General features: G+C 40.2%; 1 protein-coding gene across 3 annotated transcripts in view; it reads left to right on the top strand.

The window, feature by feature from the left end:
* ITPRID1 (ITPR interacting domain containing 1) overlaps positions 1–14367 on the top strand; it is a 299098-nt gene that overhangs the window by 272659 nt on the left and 12072 nt on the right. The window contains exons 14-15 of one of the 3 annotated variants that reach the window (XM_085005892.1): positions 9001–9084; positions 9949–10257. The exons of the other annotated variants lie outside the window; for them this stretch is intronic. Of the exons in view, the coding sequence (XP_084862018.1) occupies positions 9001–9071 (71 nt within the window). The 3' untranslated portion in view covers positions 9072–9084; positions 9949–10257. Of the gene's footprint in view, positions 1–9000; positions 9085–9948; positions 10258–14367 lie in introns of those variants that run through there. 3 annotated transcript variants of the gene reach the window in all.

Below are 14367 nucleotides of genomic sequence, written 5' to 3'. Positions count from 1 at the left end.
GCAAGGGAACAGTTTGACCTCTTCTACCTCAAAAGAGGTCCCTTTTTGTATTAATTTTATTCCATCTAGATTCCATTTTGGTATTCCAAATGAAAAGCTTTGAGTAGAGAAAACTGAGTTGAAAACAATCCTTGGAAACCCAAGTCACATATTTTCCTTGGTTTCGTTATGCATGAGTAAAGACCCAGATTGTACAATGGAGACGAAAGAATAAAACCTTGACGGTTGCTCCGGACCACAGCGTGTACATAGGCTGTATAGACTTGTACAAGGAATTCCATCCTTCCGTACACAGAAAAAACATTCCCCCACAATCCCATTGGATTTCATTTAGCAGATATTCCCTTGTATGTGAATTCTTCTCGGCAGGGCCACAGTTCTCTTTTCTTCAAAAGGAAATCATTCTGCTAAAGTAGAAAAAAATAAAATCAGAAGACTTTCCAATGACTTGAAAATCTGATCTAATATGCTGTTTATTCTTTGTTGAGAAATAGTTTCTGTGGTGTAACAGTGGTCAAATAAAATAGGAGATGTGTGCATAGATTAAAGGATAAAAGAATTTTCTTTTTGAGAAGAAAAGTTTTCACGTGTTTTATTGTGAGATGGTGAGTTGCATACCTAATTTCAAATTTTTTTTTTTTTTTTTTTTTTTTTTGGCATTTCTTGGGCCACTCCCGCGGCATATGGAGGTTCCCAGGCTAGGGGTCGAATCGGAGCTGTAGCCACCAGCCTATGCCAGAGCCACAGCAACGCAGGATCTGAGCCGCGTCTGCAACCCACCCCACAGCTCACGGCAACGCCGGATCCTTAACCCACTGAGCAAGGGCAGGGATCGAACCCGCAACCTCATGGTTCCTAGTCGGATTCGTTAACCACTGCGCCACGACAGGAACTCCCCTAATTTCAAATTTTAATTTGAACAACAGAGAACAGCCATAATTTTCAGAGATTATGAATTATTTTAAATGATGTCAAATTACCTTTCTTGAAAATCAGAGAACAGAGACAGAAGCCAAAATATTTGTGGCACCTTTCTCTAACCCAAGATTCAGTCTTTTTTTTTTTTTTTTTTTTTTTGTATTTTTCTAGGGCCACACCCACAGCATATGGAGGTTCCCAGGCTAGGGGTGTAATAGGAGCTATAGCCGCCAGCCTACGCCAGAGCCACAGCAACACCAGATCCAAGCCACGTCTGCGACCTACACCGCAGCTCACGGCAACGCTGGATCCTTAACCCACTGAGCAAGGCCAGGGATTGAACCCAAAACCTCATGGTTCCCAGTCAGATTCCTTAACCACTGAGCCACGATGGGAACTCCTAGTCTTTAGTAGTCTAATTTTCAAACATTAATACACCAGAAATTTCGTATGAGATGCTTCCTCTGTGAATCACCCCAATTGTGTCATCTTGGAGCTTGCATTTGTTGATTACTTTTCCCGTGAAGATTGTTAACATTTTCCTGGTTGTTTTGTTGTTGTTGTTGTTTGTTTGGTTTTGTTTTGTTTTGTTTTGTTTTTGTATGTCAAGTAACTTTGGATTGTATCCTGGATATTTTCAGACCACAGTCCTGTCTTACCTGCGGGCTGTGGCTCTAATGTCAATTTAGTATTCCTAACCTTTCCGTCCCATCCAGCCTACTTATGAATACACCATCCAGGGCTTGGTCTGAGATCTGGGTGGTGGTCTACATTGTAGTTCAGTTCTCAAAGGCTTTGCTCTGTTGCTTATGATCAAGTTCTATGCATGCACAACTCATGATGAGCTCAACACTTTATACGCAGGTTTAAAGGATCCCTTTCTCCAGCTATGTCCTCTTTGTGAACCCCCCCCCCCCGCCACATTCTCTGCCTCCAGTGGGCTCCTTTTCATGGCTCTGCCTAGAAAACCGTGGTTTAACATCCAGGTATGATAATGAACTTCCTGAAACTGGAACCACCTCAGGGCAAAGTAGCAAGAGAAGAGAGCCTACAGAGCCCCTGCTGCTATAGCTGCTACCCGTGATGCCACCTCCACTACTGTTGCAATTGCCACTGCCTTGGGAATACCACTTCATTACTTGGGCATGACTGAAGTAGGGCTGAAAGAGGTAAAAGATCTTTCTTTCCTAAGGGCCCCGCTCCCAGCCCTCTGGCCCAAGAGAGAGGACTTTTCTTGCAGCATTTTCTCTTAGTATCTGTTGTACAATTTAGGCATCCCTAGAATCTGTGCCAGGAAATATGAGAGGAAAGAAGCAGGAACTCATCTTCATAGGTTTTGTTCTTTGTTTTTATTCTCCCCAGTTAATCTGCTGTTACATACTTTTCAGAGTTCTCAGATAGTTGCTTCATATAGTCTATTCAGGTCTTTTAGTTGTAATTCGTGGAAAAGCGAGGGTAGCAGGCACTTACCCTGTCTTAACCAGAACTGAAATTTTCCAAACTAATTGTTTTTAATATTATCTTACCATAGTAAAAAAAAAAAAAATGCTAGCACTTTCTTACTATGTGCTAAATACTGTCCTAAGCTTTTTATGTGCATGATTTACATATAGAAAAAGAGGAAATATTTGTGATAAACATAATTATTCCCATTTTAGAGATGAGAAATAGAGACTTAACAGGTGTTACGTGAATCACTCTGTGTCACACAGCTGGAAAATCAGGTTATGATCGTAGACTGGTCTGTCTCTAGAACCAAACTCTGAATCACTCTACAATACAGCCATGAGTGGGGCCACAGCTGCACATACTCTGATTACATGTGAGGATCAGGCAGCAGTTTTCTCTGCAAGCATGTTTTCCCGGCTTTCAGCATTGATTAGGTCAAGTTTAAAGATGTACTTATGCACAAGGCACGTTGACATTTAATACTGCTTTGTGTTGGTTTGTTTAAAGGAAGTGGAAACAGGTGGGTGGGCCCTGATTCAATTACGTGATGGAAGGGAACACACTGATCCATGGCCATTTTCAAGGAGAGATGCTGATTGTGCTAATTAATCATTTGTCTGTCAGAATAAAATAGAACGTAATAGAAAATGATGTTCCAGTTACCATAGATAGAGAATACAGACTCAGTGTCTGGCTCTCCAGCAACCAGATGCAACTGTTTATGATGACAGCAATTAAGATGCAGTACCTCAATCCTCCTGGATGGCCATGTCTGAGGTGGTTTGAAGGAAGGGTGTTTTGTAAACTCTTGCCAACAACATGGGACTGCGGAATTGTCTCTCAAAGGAACCTTTCTCTTCAAAGAGATTAATTGAGTCCTTTTAGATCATGGTAATATCCAAGGGCTGTGGATGAGTGAAGTATTTTTCCATTCTGTGTCTTGGAGTACTCAATCCACCTCCCCTAACCAAGACCTTCAGGCTCATAATGGAGTGTCATAATATTTAATTTCTTCTTAAAGTTATCCACTTTCGGAGTTCCCGTCGTGGCGCAGTGGTTAACGAATCCGACTAGGAACCATGAGGTTGTGGGTTCGATCCCTGGCCTTGCTCAGTGGGTTCAGCATCCGGCGTTGCGGTGATCTGTAGTGTAGGTTGCAGATGCGGCTCAGATCCCGAGTTGCCTTGGCTGTGGTGTAGGCCAGTGGCTACAACTCCGATTCAACCCCTCGCCTGGGAACCTCCATGTGCCGCAGGAGCGTCCCTAGAAAAGACAAAAAAAAAAGTTATCCACTTTCTACTCACTAACCAGAGTGGTCTTTTAAAAACATAAAGTAGATAGATTGCTTCTCTGCATAAGTATCTCCAATGGCTTCTCAGCACATTTATAATTAAATCCCAGTTCCTCCCCAAGATCTACAAAGCTGTGCATGACCCAGTCCTGCCAACCTCCATGACCCCATTTCATACCATTCTCTCCTCCTTCGCTATGATGCAACTTCATGGATCTTTTTGCTAATTCCCCAGCATACTAAGGTCATTCTCACTTCAGGGGTCTTTCCCTGGCTGTTCCATCTTTACTTTTGCTGTTCCACTTTCCCTAGATAGTCCTATGGTTAGTATCTTCTCATTTAAAACTTTGTTCAAATTTACCCTCTTCAGAAAGGCTTCCCATGACAGCCATATCCAAAATAGAGCTTCTTCCCCCACACGTCTCCATATAGTCTTTATCCACTTACATCTTTGTTTTCTCCATGGCATGTATTATCTGGATTTTTATTACTTTGTTTGTTGAGCAGCTGTCTATCTTATTAGAATGTTAGCTTTATGAGGAAGAGACTTGTCTGTCATCTTTCCATATCATATCTCCAGGTCTAAAACACTGCCTGTCATGTTCATAAAAGAATTTGATGAATGAGTAGACAAGAGAATTAATTAGCTAATCAGTATATCAATACTAATAAACATAGGATAAACAAAAATTAGACACAGTCCAAAGAATTTTTAGTCTCGGGGGGAAAACACCTATAGCTAATAATCTGTGCCACTTATTTGTTTATGCTTTTCAAAAATTCCCAATTAACAGCAGAATTTCTGGGCCTGAGATCCTCATTTGTATCAGACAGTGGGGAAATTGAGGAAAAAAAAATATTAGGACAACACAGCAAGTCTTTAATGAAGTTAATCCAATCCAAATAACAGTGTTCTTCCTCTTACTTCAGAGTCACATCTCCTTTCACATTAGAGGAGTTTCCCCTTGGTTACAGCACCACAAAACTGATTCCAAATTACATTATCCATCTCAAAGATTTCTCCTTCACTCTAGGCCCCTGCTTGCTTCACCAGCACATGGAATTCACTACCTTATTGTAAAGTGACTTCCTCCCAAGGACTTTGAATCAGGATTTTGTACAAACAGGTTTCCTTTACCTTTGGACCCCATGCTTTTATGAATTTTCAGATTGTAATAAAGTATCTAGGTTAGTGAGTCTCAAATCTGAATGCCTATTAAAATTAATCTGAGAATTTTCAAAAAGTTACCATTGCCTATGAAAAAAATAGAAAATTTTATATAATTGGTTTAGGATGGGGCTTGGGCATTGGCATTTTATAAAAGAGCTCTAAACAATTTTAATAGGTACCCTGGGTTGAGAGCTACTGGTGTAAGTAATCTATAAGGCATTATATTTGCAGGGAAATAATTATAACATGCATGCTGAATTTGAGTTTTCTTCTAGTCCAAAGGAGAAGCACCTCACAAGTTAGGCACTTCTTAGGTGGTTCCTTCATTGGGTGCTTTCCAGGGATCTCCTTGCTCACCTGCCTTCAAACCTTTTTTTATGAGAATTTCCACCAATTTTTTTCAGGAAATCACATACATTTCCTGCAGATGTTGCTATCACCCAAGGATCCACCACCTCCTCCATGTCTTCATTATTCAGTCTTGATCTGTACCCTGGGGTTACCCTAAATCCTTCAGCCCTCTGCAGTAGTCTTGTGAGTGGAGTACAGAATTGGAATGTGGAGGAACTTATTCCCTGGATTGTGACTCATTTTCCCATGAAATGTCTAAATTCAAAAATAGCTAGCTGCATTAGAGATTAACCTTTGAGAGATCTTTTTCTTCCTAGAATGTATAAAGCTGGATAACTCTCAGTTAACAAGGAAAGCCAGATAAAAATCATAATTTTTGTAAACCCATCAGACAGTTGAGATCACAGGGCAACCAAGAAACTTGACATTCAATGAGAAACAACCTCCAGCTTGATTCCAAGGAGAGATAGGAATGTCTCCCTGTGACAGAGCTTGGGAGAACATTATTTTTGTTTACATGTATTACAGGTTTTTAATTTTTTTCTATATTGATTTTATAATCTGATATCAAAATTTCTAGGAGGCATTCCAAGAGAAAAACTGCCAGTCAATATCCCTCACAAATGTAGATGAAAATATACAATATTTTCTTGCCCTGTCAGCTGAGGAGAAGAACACTGCAATAGCAACAATCCCATCTAGCACTTAGAGCTTAGTGTCTGATATCACTCTCTAATTAAAGAAAACAGGACTACTTAAGAAATGGCTCTGTGGCTGGAAATATACAAGATTATTGTATAGGAAATATACAAGATTAGCCTAGGCAGCTTTTAATGCCAGAAAGGAAGAAAATGTTCAAAAACAATCCAACAGGAATTCCCATTGTGGCTCAGTGGGTTAAGGACCCACCATTGTCTCTGTGATGACACAGATTTAATCCCTGGCCTCATTCAGTGGATTAAGCATCTGGTGTTGCTGTAAGCTATGGCATAGATTGCCGATGTGGCTCAGATCCAGTGTTGCCAAGGGTGTGCCATAGGCCACAGCTGCAGCTCCGATTCAACCCATGGCCCAGGGCCTTCCATATACCATAGATGCTACCATAAAAAGAAAAAAAAAATCCTGTAGGGGTATGCCAAGTGGATCAGGAACCAAGTGTAAGAGGTCTCAATGGCAAAAGATGGGACAATTTGAGCAGCAAAGTAAGTTTATTTTAGATTACAATTGAAGGTATGAAGTAAATATCCATGAGTCCGCAGTGATATAAGTAAATGATTAAAATGAATCTCTAAATGGGGAGAAGAGACAAATCTGCCATGCAGAAGAGCTTCAAATGGTGCATGTGAATACTGCGTCTTCAAAGGGGTGGACTGTAACTCCTCCCTGCCCAAGTGTGAACTGTGAATAGTAAAATCTTTCTATATAACACAGTGCAGAAAGGAGGAGAAAAGATATAACTTTACAATGGAAAAATTGGACAAACTATGTCTCAGCCAGGTGACCAAGTTGTGTTGGTATCACATGTCCTCAAATGATGTGATGAAAATGACAGTTTACTTCTACAGTCTTCCATATCTCTAAATCTAATCATGAGGACAGAACATCAGAAGAATGCCGTTTTAAGGAGATTCTACAAAATGTATCATCAGTGTTTCTCAAAATTGTCAAGAACATCAAAACGAAGTCTCAGAAACTCACGGCCAAGAGGAGCCTATGGAAATAGGGTGACTAAGCATAACGTGGTGTACTGGATGGAGTGCTGGAACAGAAAAGGAATGTCATGTAAACACTAAGGAAATCCGAGTAAAGTATGGACTGCAGTTAATAATAACGTATCAACATTGGTTCATTAATTTTAAGAAATATACCATGCCAATGTCAGGTGTTAATAATAGGGGGAGCTGGGTTTGGTCATATTGGAACATTCAGGACTGTCTTCAAAATTTTTCCATAAATCTAAGATGTTTCTAAAAATTAAAGTTTATCTTTTAAAAAGAGAGAGAGTAATACTAGCAGTCAACTAAAATAATTTTTTAAAGAATAAATAAAAAGAAGAAAAAAAATAAAATGTTAAGTGAAAAAACATGCCGTAGACTGGAAGAAAAATACTTAGAAAACACATATCTGATAAATAACCAGCATCCAAAATACATAAATCACTCTCATGACTCAATAATAAGAAAACAAACAATCTAAGCTTTTAAAAAGACATACTATTTAAACAGATACCTCAAGTGAAATAAAATGTGGTTAGATAAAGAGCCCATGAGAAAAGACTATTAAGAAAGATGAAGTAGGGAGATCCCTTATGGCACAGCAGGTTAAGGGTCCAGCATCATCACTGCAGCAGCTCAGGTCACTGCTATGGCGCAGGTTTGATCCCTGGCATGGGAACTTACACATGCTGCAGGCACTGCCAAAAAGAAAAAAAAAAGAAAAGAAAGACAAAACTTCAATTAAAAAAAAAAAAAACCAAAATGACATACCATAACACATCTATTATAGTGGTATTACTGCTAATAAACTGACAATACCAACTACTGGAAAGGATGCAGAGCAACTGGAAACTAGAACTCTCATACATTCCTAATTGGAATGCAACCTGGTACAGCCACTTTGAAAACAGAGTAGCTGATTTTTGAACATTATGCATACACCTTAGGATACAACCTAGAAATACCACTTCTAGGTATTACCCAAGAGAAATGAAAACAAATATACAAAAACCCCATATATTCATGTTTATCGCAGTGTATAAATAATCTCTCAAAACTAGGAAGAAATCCAGATGTTCATCAATTAGTGAACACACTGGTGATGTTCATGTATACACGCAATGGAATATCACTCAGCAAGGAAAAGGAACAGGGGTGACTCTCAAACACATTTTGCTTCTGTACGAAGCCCCCCCAGACTAGAAAAGTTACATCCTCTGTTACTCCATTCATATAACATTCTAGAGAAGGCAAAATTATAAGGTGAGAAAACCAAGCAGCCATTGTCAGGGGCTATCTGGAACGCTGGGCATTGACTACAAATGGGGCATGAAGTGAGTTTGGGGGCGATAGAAATGTTCTGTGTGTTGGCTTGTAGTGATGGAATGTTGCTAAATCTATTTGTCAAAAGTCATAGGTTTGCACACTGTAAACGGGTGAAATACTGTGTATAAATTATACCTTAATAACCTGACTTTCAAAAGCAATTAATGTCTTTCCAAAAAAACCAAATCAGGTCTATATGCCAAATTTAATTTTCTCTTAGTGCAATCAAACTTTTCTATACAAACTATAGTCCTAAATTAATTGTGTGAAGGGTGTTATTTTCCAAACAATTATAGAAAAAAAGACATGTTCTATTCAAATACATAGCAAGAATTTGTCAAAGTTTTGCTGAACTTGTTAAGGAGAGAACCAGTAAAGTGACGAGAGTTAAAGGACAATGCGAGAAGGGTTTGTTTAATGAATATAAGACAAATACTTGATAAAATTTCTACTTTAAATAAAAGACTGTTTAATGTCCTACAGGGCAATAAATCATATTTGGGAAGGGCTGTCTTCTCTACTGGATAAGTATTATTCGAATTTGTTATTGGATATCGTTAGTATTTTATCAGATTTTAACAAACTTATGTCTCACGGTAGAGAGTTATTAAATTCCTTGGCCCTGACCAATTTAAACCCAGCACGTGTACTTCTTAGCAGTCAGGTGACCCTCACAGAGGTTGGGTGAGCAACACCGCAGCATGACAAAGCAGGTCCTAACAACTATGGACAAGAAGCATCCTACCCAATTGTTTATTTTTTTTTCCCCTAACCTTCAGGATTTTCCCTAGATACAATAGCGGAGGTGGTGGGGAAGGATTCTCATCTGAGCCTCCTCAAATTTGCCTGAGTCCTCCACAGAGGTAAATCATTTGTCAAATTTCCTTCTCTCCACCTACTCCATCCCCTGGGATTGCTGAATATGTTTATCTATATACATCAAATGGAAGCACTTCTTGAGTGGGAGTTCATACCCTTTAGAATAGTGGACAGGTAAATAAATATGCACAAGCAGTGAAATGTCAGGTAATAATAAATGCTTTGAGGTCATCGATAAAATAACGTCACAGTGACTGTAGAGGTTATGATGTCCTGTGTCATCAAGGTAGAACAGTTCGGTCACCAGGGTGCAGACCAGAATAAGGGAACAAAGCCAACCACATACATTTGTGTGAGCATGTGGAGACACCGGAACCCTCTGACACTGCTAGGAGAAAAGTCAAATGGTGCAGCCACTCTGAAAATAACTGTCAGTTGCTCAAAATGCTGGGCATAGAGTTACCATTTGGCCCAGCAGTTTCACTTCTGTCTACCCAAGAAATGAAAATGTTACACAAAGACTAGTGCATGAATGTTCATGGAAGTATCTTCATAATAACCAAAAAGTGAAAACAACACAAATTTCTATCAGTTGATGAATGGATAGACAAAAGGTGGAATATTGGGGCAGCATGGATAAACTGCAAAAGCAGCATACTAAGTGAAAGAAGACAGCTACAAAAGACCGTATATTTTAATGGTCTCGTTTATATAAAATGTCCGGAATTGTCAAATCTGTAGGGACAGGATACAGATTAGTGGTTGTCCAAAGCTGGAGAATGAGGCAGGGGAATGGAAGTGACGGCCAATGTGATGAAAACATTCTGAAACTAGATTATGATGGTGGTTGCACAGTTCTGTAAATACACTAAAAACCATTACACTGTTCACTTTAATCGTTATCATAGGTGAATTATATTTCAAGGAAGCGTCGAAAACAAAACGAAAAAAGCCATGCAAACACCTGAGGCAGTGTTTCCAGAAAGTAAATAGCAAGTACAGCACCTGAATGGGGAGTGAATCTGCCCTGTTCAAGGAACGGAGAAAGGAAGACTGCAGCCGGCTGAGGGAGAAGCAGGGACCAGGTCAGAAGGGTCTCAAGCCACGACAGATCTGTTGGAATTTTAATTTGAATGTAACGAGAGGCCCTCGAAGGATTTGAAGTAGAATTTGGATAGTGACAGGTTGTAAATACATGCTAATAAGATTAGTCTGGCCATCTTGTGGGTAATTGACTCAGGGGGAGTGAGAGGAAGCAGACCGGCCAGGGTCTATTGCAGTAGCCTGGGCAGCACTCAAGACGTGTCATAGATTCCTTTCTTTTCCTTTCCCATCCTTTCCCTCCCTCTCCTTCCTCTCCTCCCTTCTCCTCTCCTCTCCTGTTCTCTTCTCTTCTCTCCTTTTTATCAAACAGACAGCAAGGTCACTTTATATTTAGCAAAACAATTCTCGGGAGTTGTTCCAGAAAAAGACAACTAGCCAAAATACGTGACCCACTGTTAACCTTTAGCATCTCAAACAAGACATCCATCACTGGTCCCAAGTCTATTCATAAGGAAAAGTTTAAACTCTTACCTAATTAGCCCTTATAAAGAAAGTATTATCCCAATTAATATTAAAAACCTGCCTTTTCACTCCAGATAGCATGTCAGAGTAAAACAGGCCACTTAATTTGTTCATGACAACTCTTCCCACACCAATTTCCAAGCTCCCAGCAACCAAACGGTTTTCCTACATCACAAACAAACTGCAGTCTTCAGTGCTGTATTTGGAAAAAGAACAATAGGGCATCTGTAGAAAAACAGCATGTGCGTTGGACTTCTCTTCTTGCCTAAAGTGTTATTTCCATTGTGCAGGCTCAAGTGGGTGGCAAAGAACAGGCAGGCTTTGTTAGACCGTTACTCACATAATGAGATTTGAGGTCTGCTATTCAACACAATTTTCAGTGGGCACTTTCCCCAGGGCTAAATTGCAGCCTACAAACGTTTGATTAGTAAATATAATTTTAAAATAAAAGAATACAAAACGCCCCTTCTTTTCTCCAGCTTCCATCCTTTTGAGTTTGTCAGTTTTTTCTCCTAGATGAGGTTTGCTCAGCAGAATACTGTGCTCAGCCTCAGAATATGTGACTCTTATCTGGGACTCCTCCAGCCCTCCTCCCGGCCCCTGGCAGGTCCCCAGCTATCTCTCCACTTGACCCAGTTACTTCTACATCAGGAGCCAATCAACCTAGAAAGTATAAGTAATTCGACACCATGTCTTTCGGCTACAGTCACCTACCGCACTCCCACTTCTCCATAAAATTGAGCCAGACCCATGCACTGGGGATCATTTCAGAGCCTGTTTATCAATTGTAAACCTGCCCCTGCTTCAGTGCAGTTTTCTTCCAGGTTCTTTTCTTTATACTCCTGTTCATCTCCCTGCAAAAGTTTTGTTCCTAATCTCTCTAACTGATAGCTGTTATCCTGTTAAACTACACTTTAAGGCAGACATGCAGGTAACTTTAGAACTGCAGGTCCAAGGTCCAAGGTCCAAGCCTTGTCTATAAACTGCGATGAGACTCTCTTACCACCTCTGTGACAAAGTCTCATTTTTCCTTACTGGTCGCTCGTTGCCTGTGCCATGGTGATAGCCTTGCAGGTCCCGTGGTTCTCAGAGGTCCGCTCTCTCCTGTGCATTCCCCACTCCGCACCACCTCCCTCATCACTAGACTGGGCACACTGGAATGTCTGGCTGTCCTCGACATCATGCCCAGGTCGTGGGGAGTCATGGGACGTGTCTCAGGCCCTCTCTCTGCAGAAGTCCACCATGCTGGCATTTCTGTCGTGCCCCTTCCATACATAGCCATGGGACAGATGCATAAGGTGGTCACCCAGAAGCCCAGAGGGGAAGCATGCTATCAAGCCCCTTAGCTCTGAGGGTCCCCTCCCTCTGTCAGGGAATCCCAGCAAGCTCATAGGGATATAGCAAGCTCAACCCAAGCACACCAGAAGTAGGGCACAAAACCCGCACGAAACTAAGTTACTCCCCCTCTCTTATCTTTCTTAGCTTCTGCTGTCCCTAACACCACAAGGGCTTTTGTGCTTGTGTGATAGGACTGTTCCTTTTACCATAACCTCCATTCTTTCATGGTCCAAGGATTGATTCTTGATTTGTGAAAAAACAGTTTTGGAATTTCCTAAAAATTCCAAAAAACAGTTTTGGGATTTTGTTTCTTAAAGCCCTGTTTTTATGCTTTTTACATTGATAGGGACTTTCAAATGCTCAAAGCTGAGCTCTGACTTCTACGTTCTAAGCATTCTCAGTTCTCTCACCTCCTGGGGCAAGAAGCCTCGACTCCGGGCCAAATGTTTATGTCAAAAAAACCCTGCTTGGCAAGGCTTGGGGGCGGGGGCGGTGGTAAACATTACCAAGAAGGGAAATATACTGTATGGTCTTCCAAAAAATTACACAATTGCAAGCATGAATGGCTGCGCCACAGCCTATTGTATGTAAGTGCTAATTTCCCGTGTTGGAGGCATAGATAGTTTCTCGTGTTTCCTTCTTATTAACTACCAAATAGGTATCTTTGTACACAGGTAACTTTTGGCAGATTAAATTAATAAAAGTGAGATTTCAGGGTCAAAATGTGAACATTTTTAAACTTTGGGTCCTTACGCCAAACTATCCCCTTCTCAACAGTAAGGTAAACTCACTAACAATGACCCTTACTTCACACTCTTCATAAATCATTGTAATTCTTTTAACTCTACTAATCTGATACGTGAGTTTGATTTGCATTTGCCTGAATATTAGTGAGATCAAAGATATTTACATATACTTTTGACTGCCTTTTTTTTTTTTTTCTTCTTTCTTTTTCTTTTTTGGTTTTCATTGCCTATTTGTATTCTTTGTACATGTTTGGGAGTGCAGAAATAAGTGAAGAGCACACAAATGAGAACACTCAGAGGCACTCTTCACCTCAGAGCCTGCTTATGACAATGGAGTCAGCTAGCAGCACTTGTGTTTGGCAGTGACTCGTGAAAGCACAAGCGTGGGAAAGCTTTATAGTGAAATAAATCAAAGGCTTCGAGAATGTCGTGATTGAAAGTTGTTGGCATGGGGAAGCTGGAAATGGACTAACCAGAAGGGAGATAGTTCATATGATCGGTCTGGGGAGCATAGCTAACTTTCTCTGGTTGGTCCTGAGTTGGACCTGGGGCAAAAATTAGGGAAAACGGCAGTAATTATCCATTTATGGCCATTTGGGGCTGATTGCTACAGAGACTGTGGGTCAGGGTTCTTTTTTTCATATATGTCTAGCAGTTGTTGGTTTGTGTTTTCAGTCTCTGGGGAGGAGAAAATATCTCTTTCTCTTTGATATGTAAGAATTCTTCATAGGGTAAGGAGATTCAATCTTTGACATATGTGGCAGATGGATCTTGAGTTATAAATTTGTTTAAATGTGTTTATGTTATATCAGTATTTTTTTCTTTTTTTTTTTGTTTTTTGTTTCTTTGTTTTTTAGGACTGCACCCATGGCATATGGAGGTTCCCAGGCCAGGGGTCTAATCAGAGCTACAGCTGCTGGCCTACGCCACAGCCACGGCAGTGCCAGATTGAGCCCCGTCTGCAACCTACAGCAAAGCTCATGGCAACGCCGGATCCTTAACCCACTGAGCGAGGCCAGGTATCAAACCCACAATGTCATGGTTCCTAGTCAGATTTGTTTCCCCTGTGCCACAGCAGGAACTCCCATCAGTTTTTAAATTTTACATAAACTACTGATTTTTATGGCCTCTGCTTCAGTTAGTGTGAAAAGATTTCTCACATTCAAATGTTATAAAATATGCACCTGCATTTTCTTCTAGTGTTTGTACTTTTTAAACTTTTAACGTATTTGGAATTTATATTGGTGTTAGGTATGTGGCAGACTAGTTTTCTTTTTCTCCAAACTGATAGGTGGTTGCCTCAACTTCACTTATTAGTTAAATTATTCACTGCCCATCAATAGATTCCCACCAATAATTTTGGTTTTGATTTAAATTATAAAATCAGCCTGTGAATTTTTAATTAAACTCTAAGCTTATGAAATGTCTCACAGAGGTTCAGATGGTAAGAGTCAAATGGGAGGGAAGGGGAGAGTAAACACCATTCTGGGCAGTTAGAAGAAAACCCAGAACTAATTGTTGTAGGTCTGTGCATCTCATTCACAAGAGCTTATGATATATTTATAGATTTTTTTTCCTTTAAGCATATAATCAAATGCACAAATCTTAAATATACCATTCAACAACTTCTGACAAATGGGTACACCTGTGCAACTCAAGATACTGTCAAGATACTGT

This window comes from Sus scrofa, chromosome 18 (assembly GCF_054392235.1).
Source record: "Sus scrofa isolate SSC_HxYL_T2T_F1_AM1 chromosome 18, Sscrofa_HxYL_maternal_Yorkshire_Landrace_v2.0, whole genome shotgun sequence".
Lineage (NCBI taxonomy): Eukaryota > Metazoa > Chordata > Mammalia > Artiodactyla > Suidae > Sus > Sus scrofa.
The sequence above is the reverse complement of the archived record's forward strand: the minus strand, read 5'-3'. Positions and strand labels throughout refer to the sequence as shown.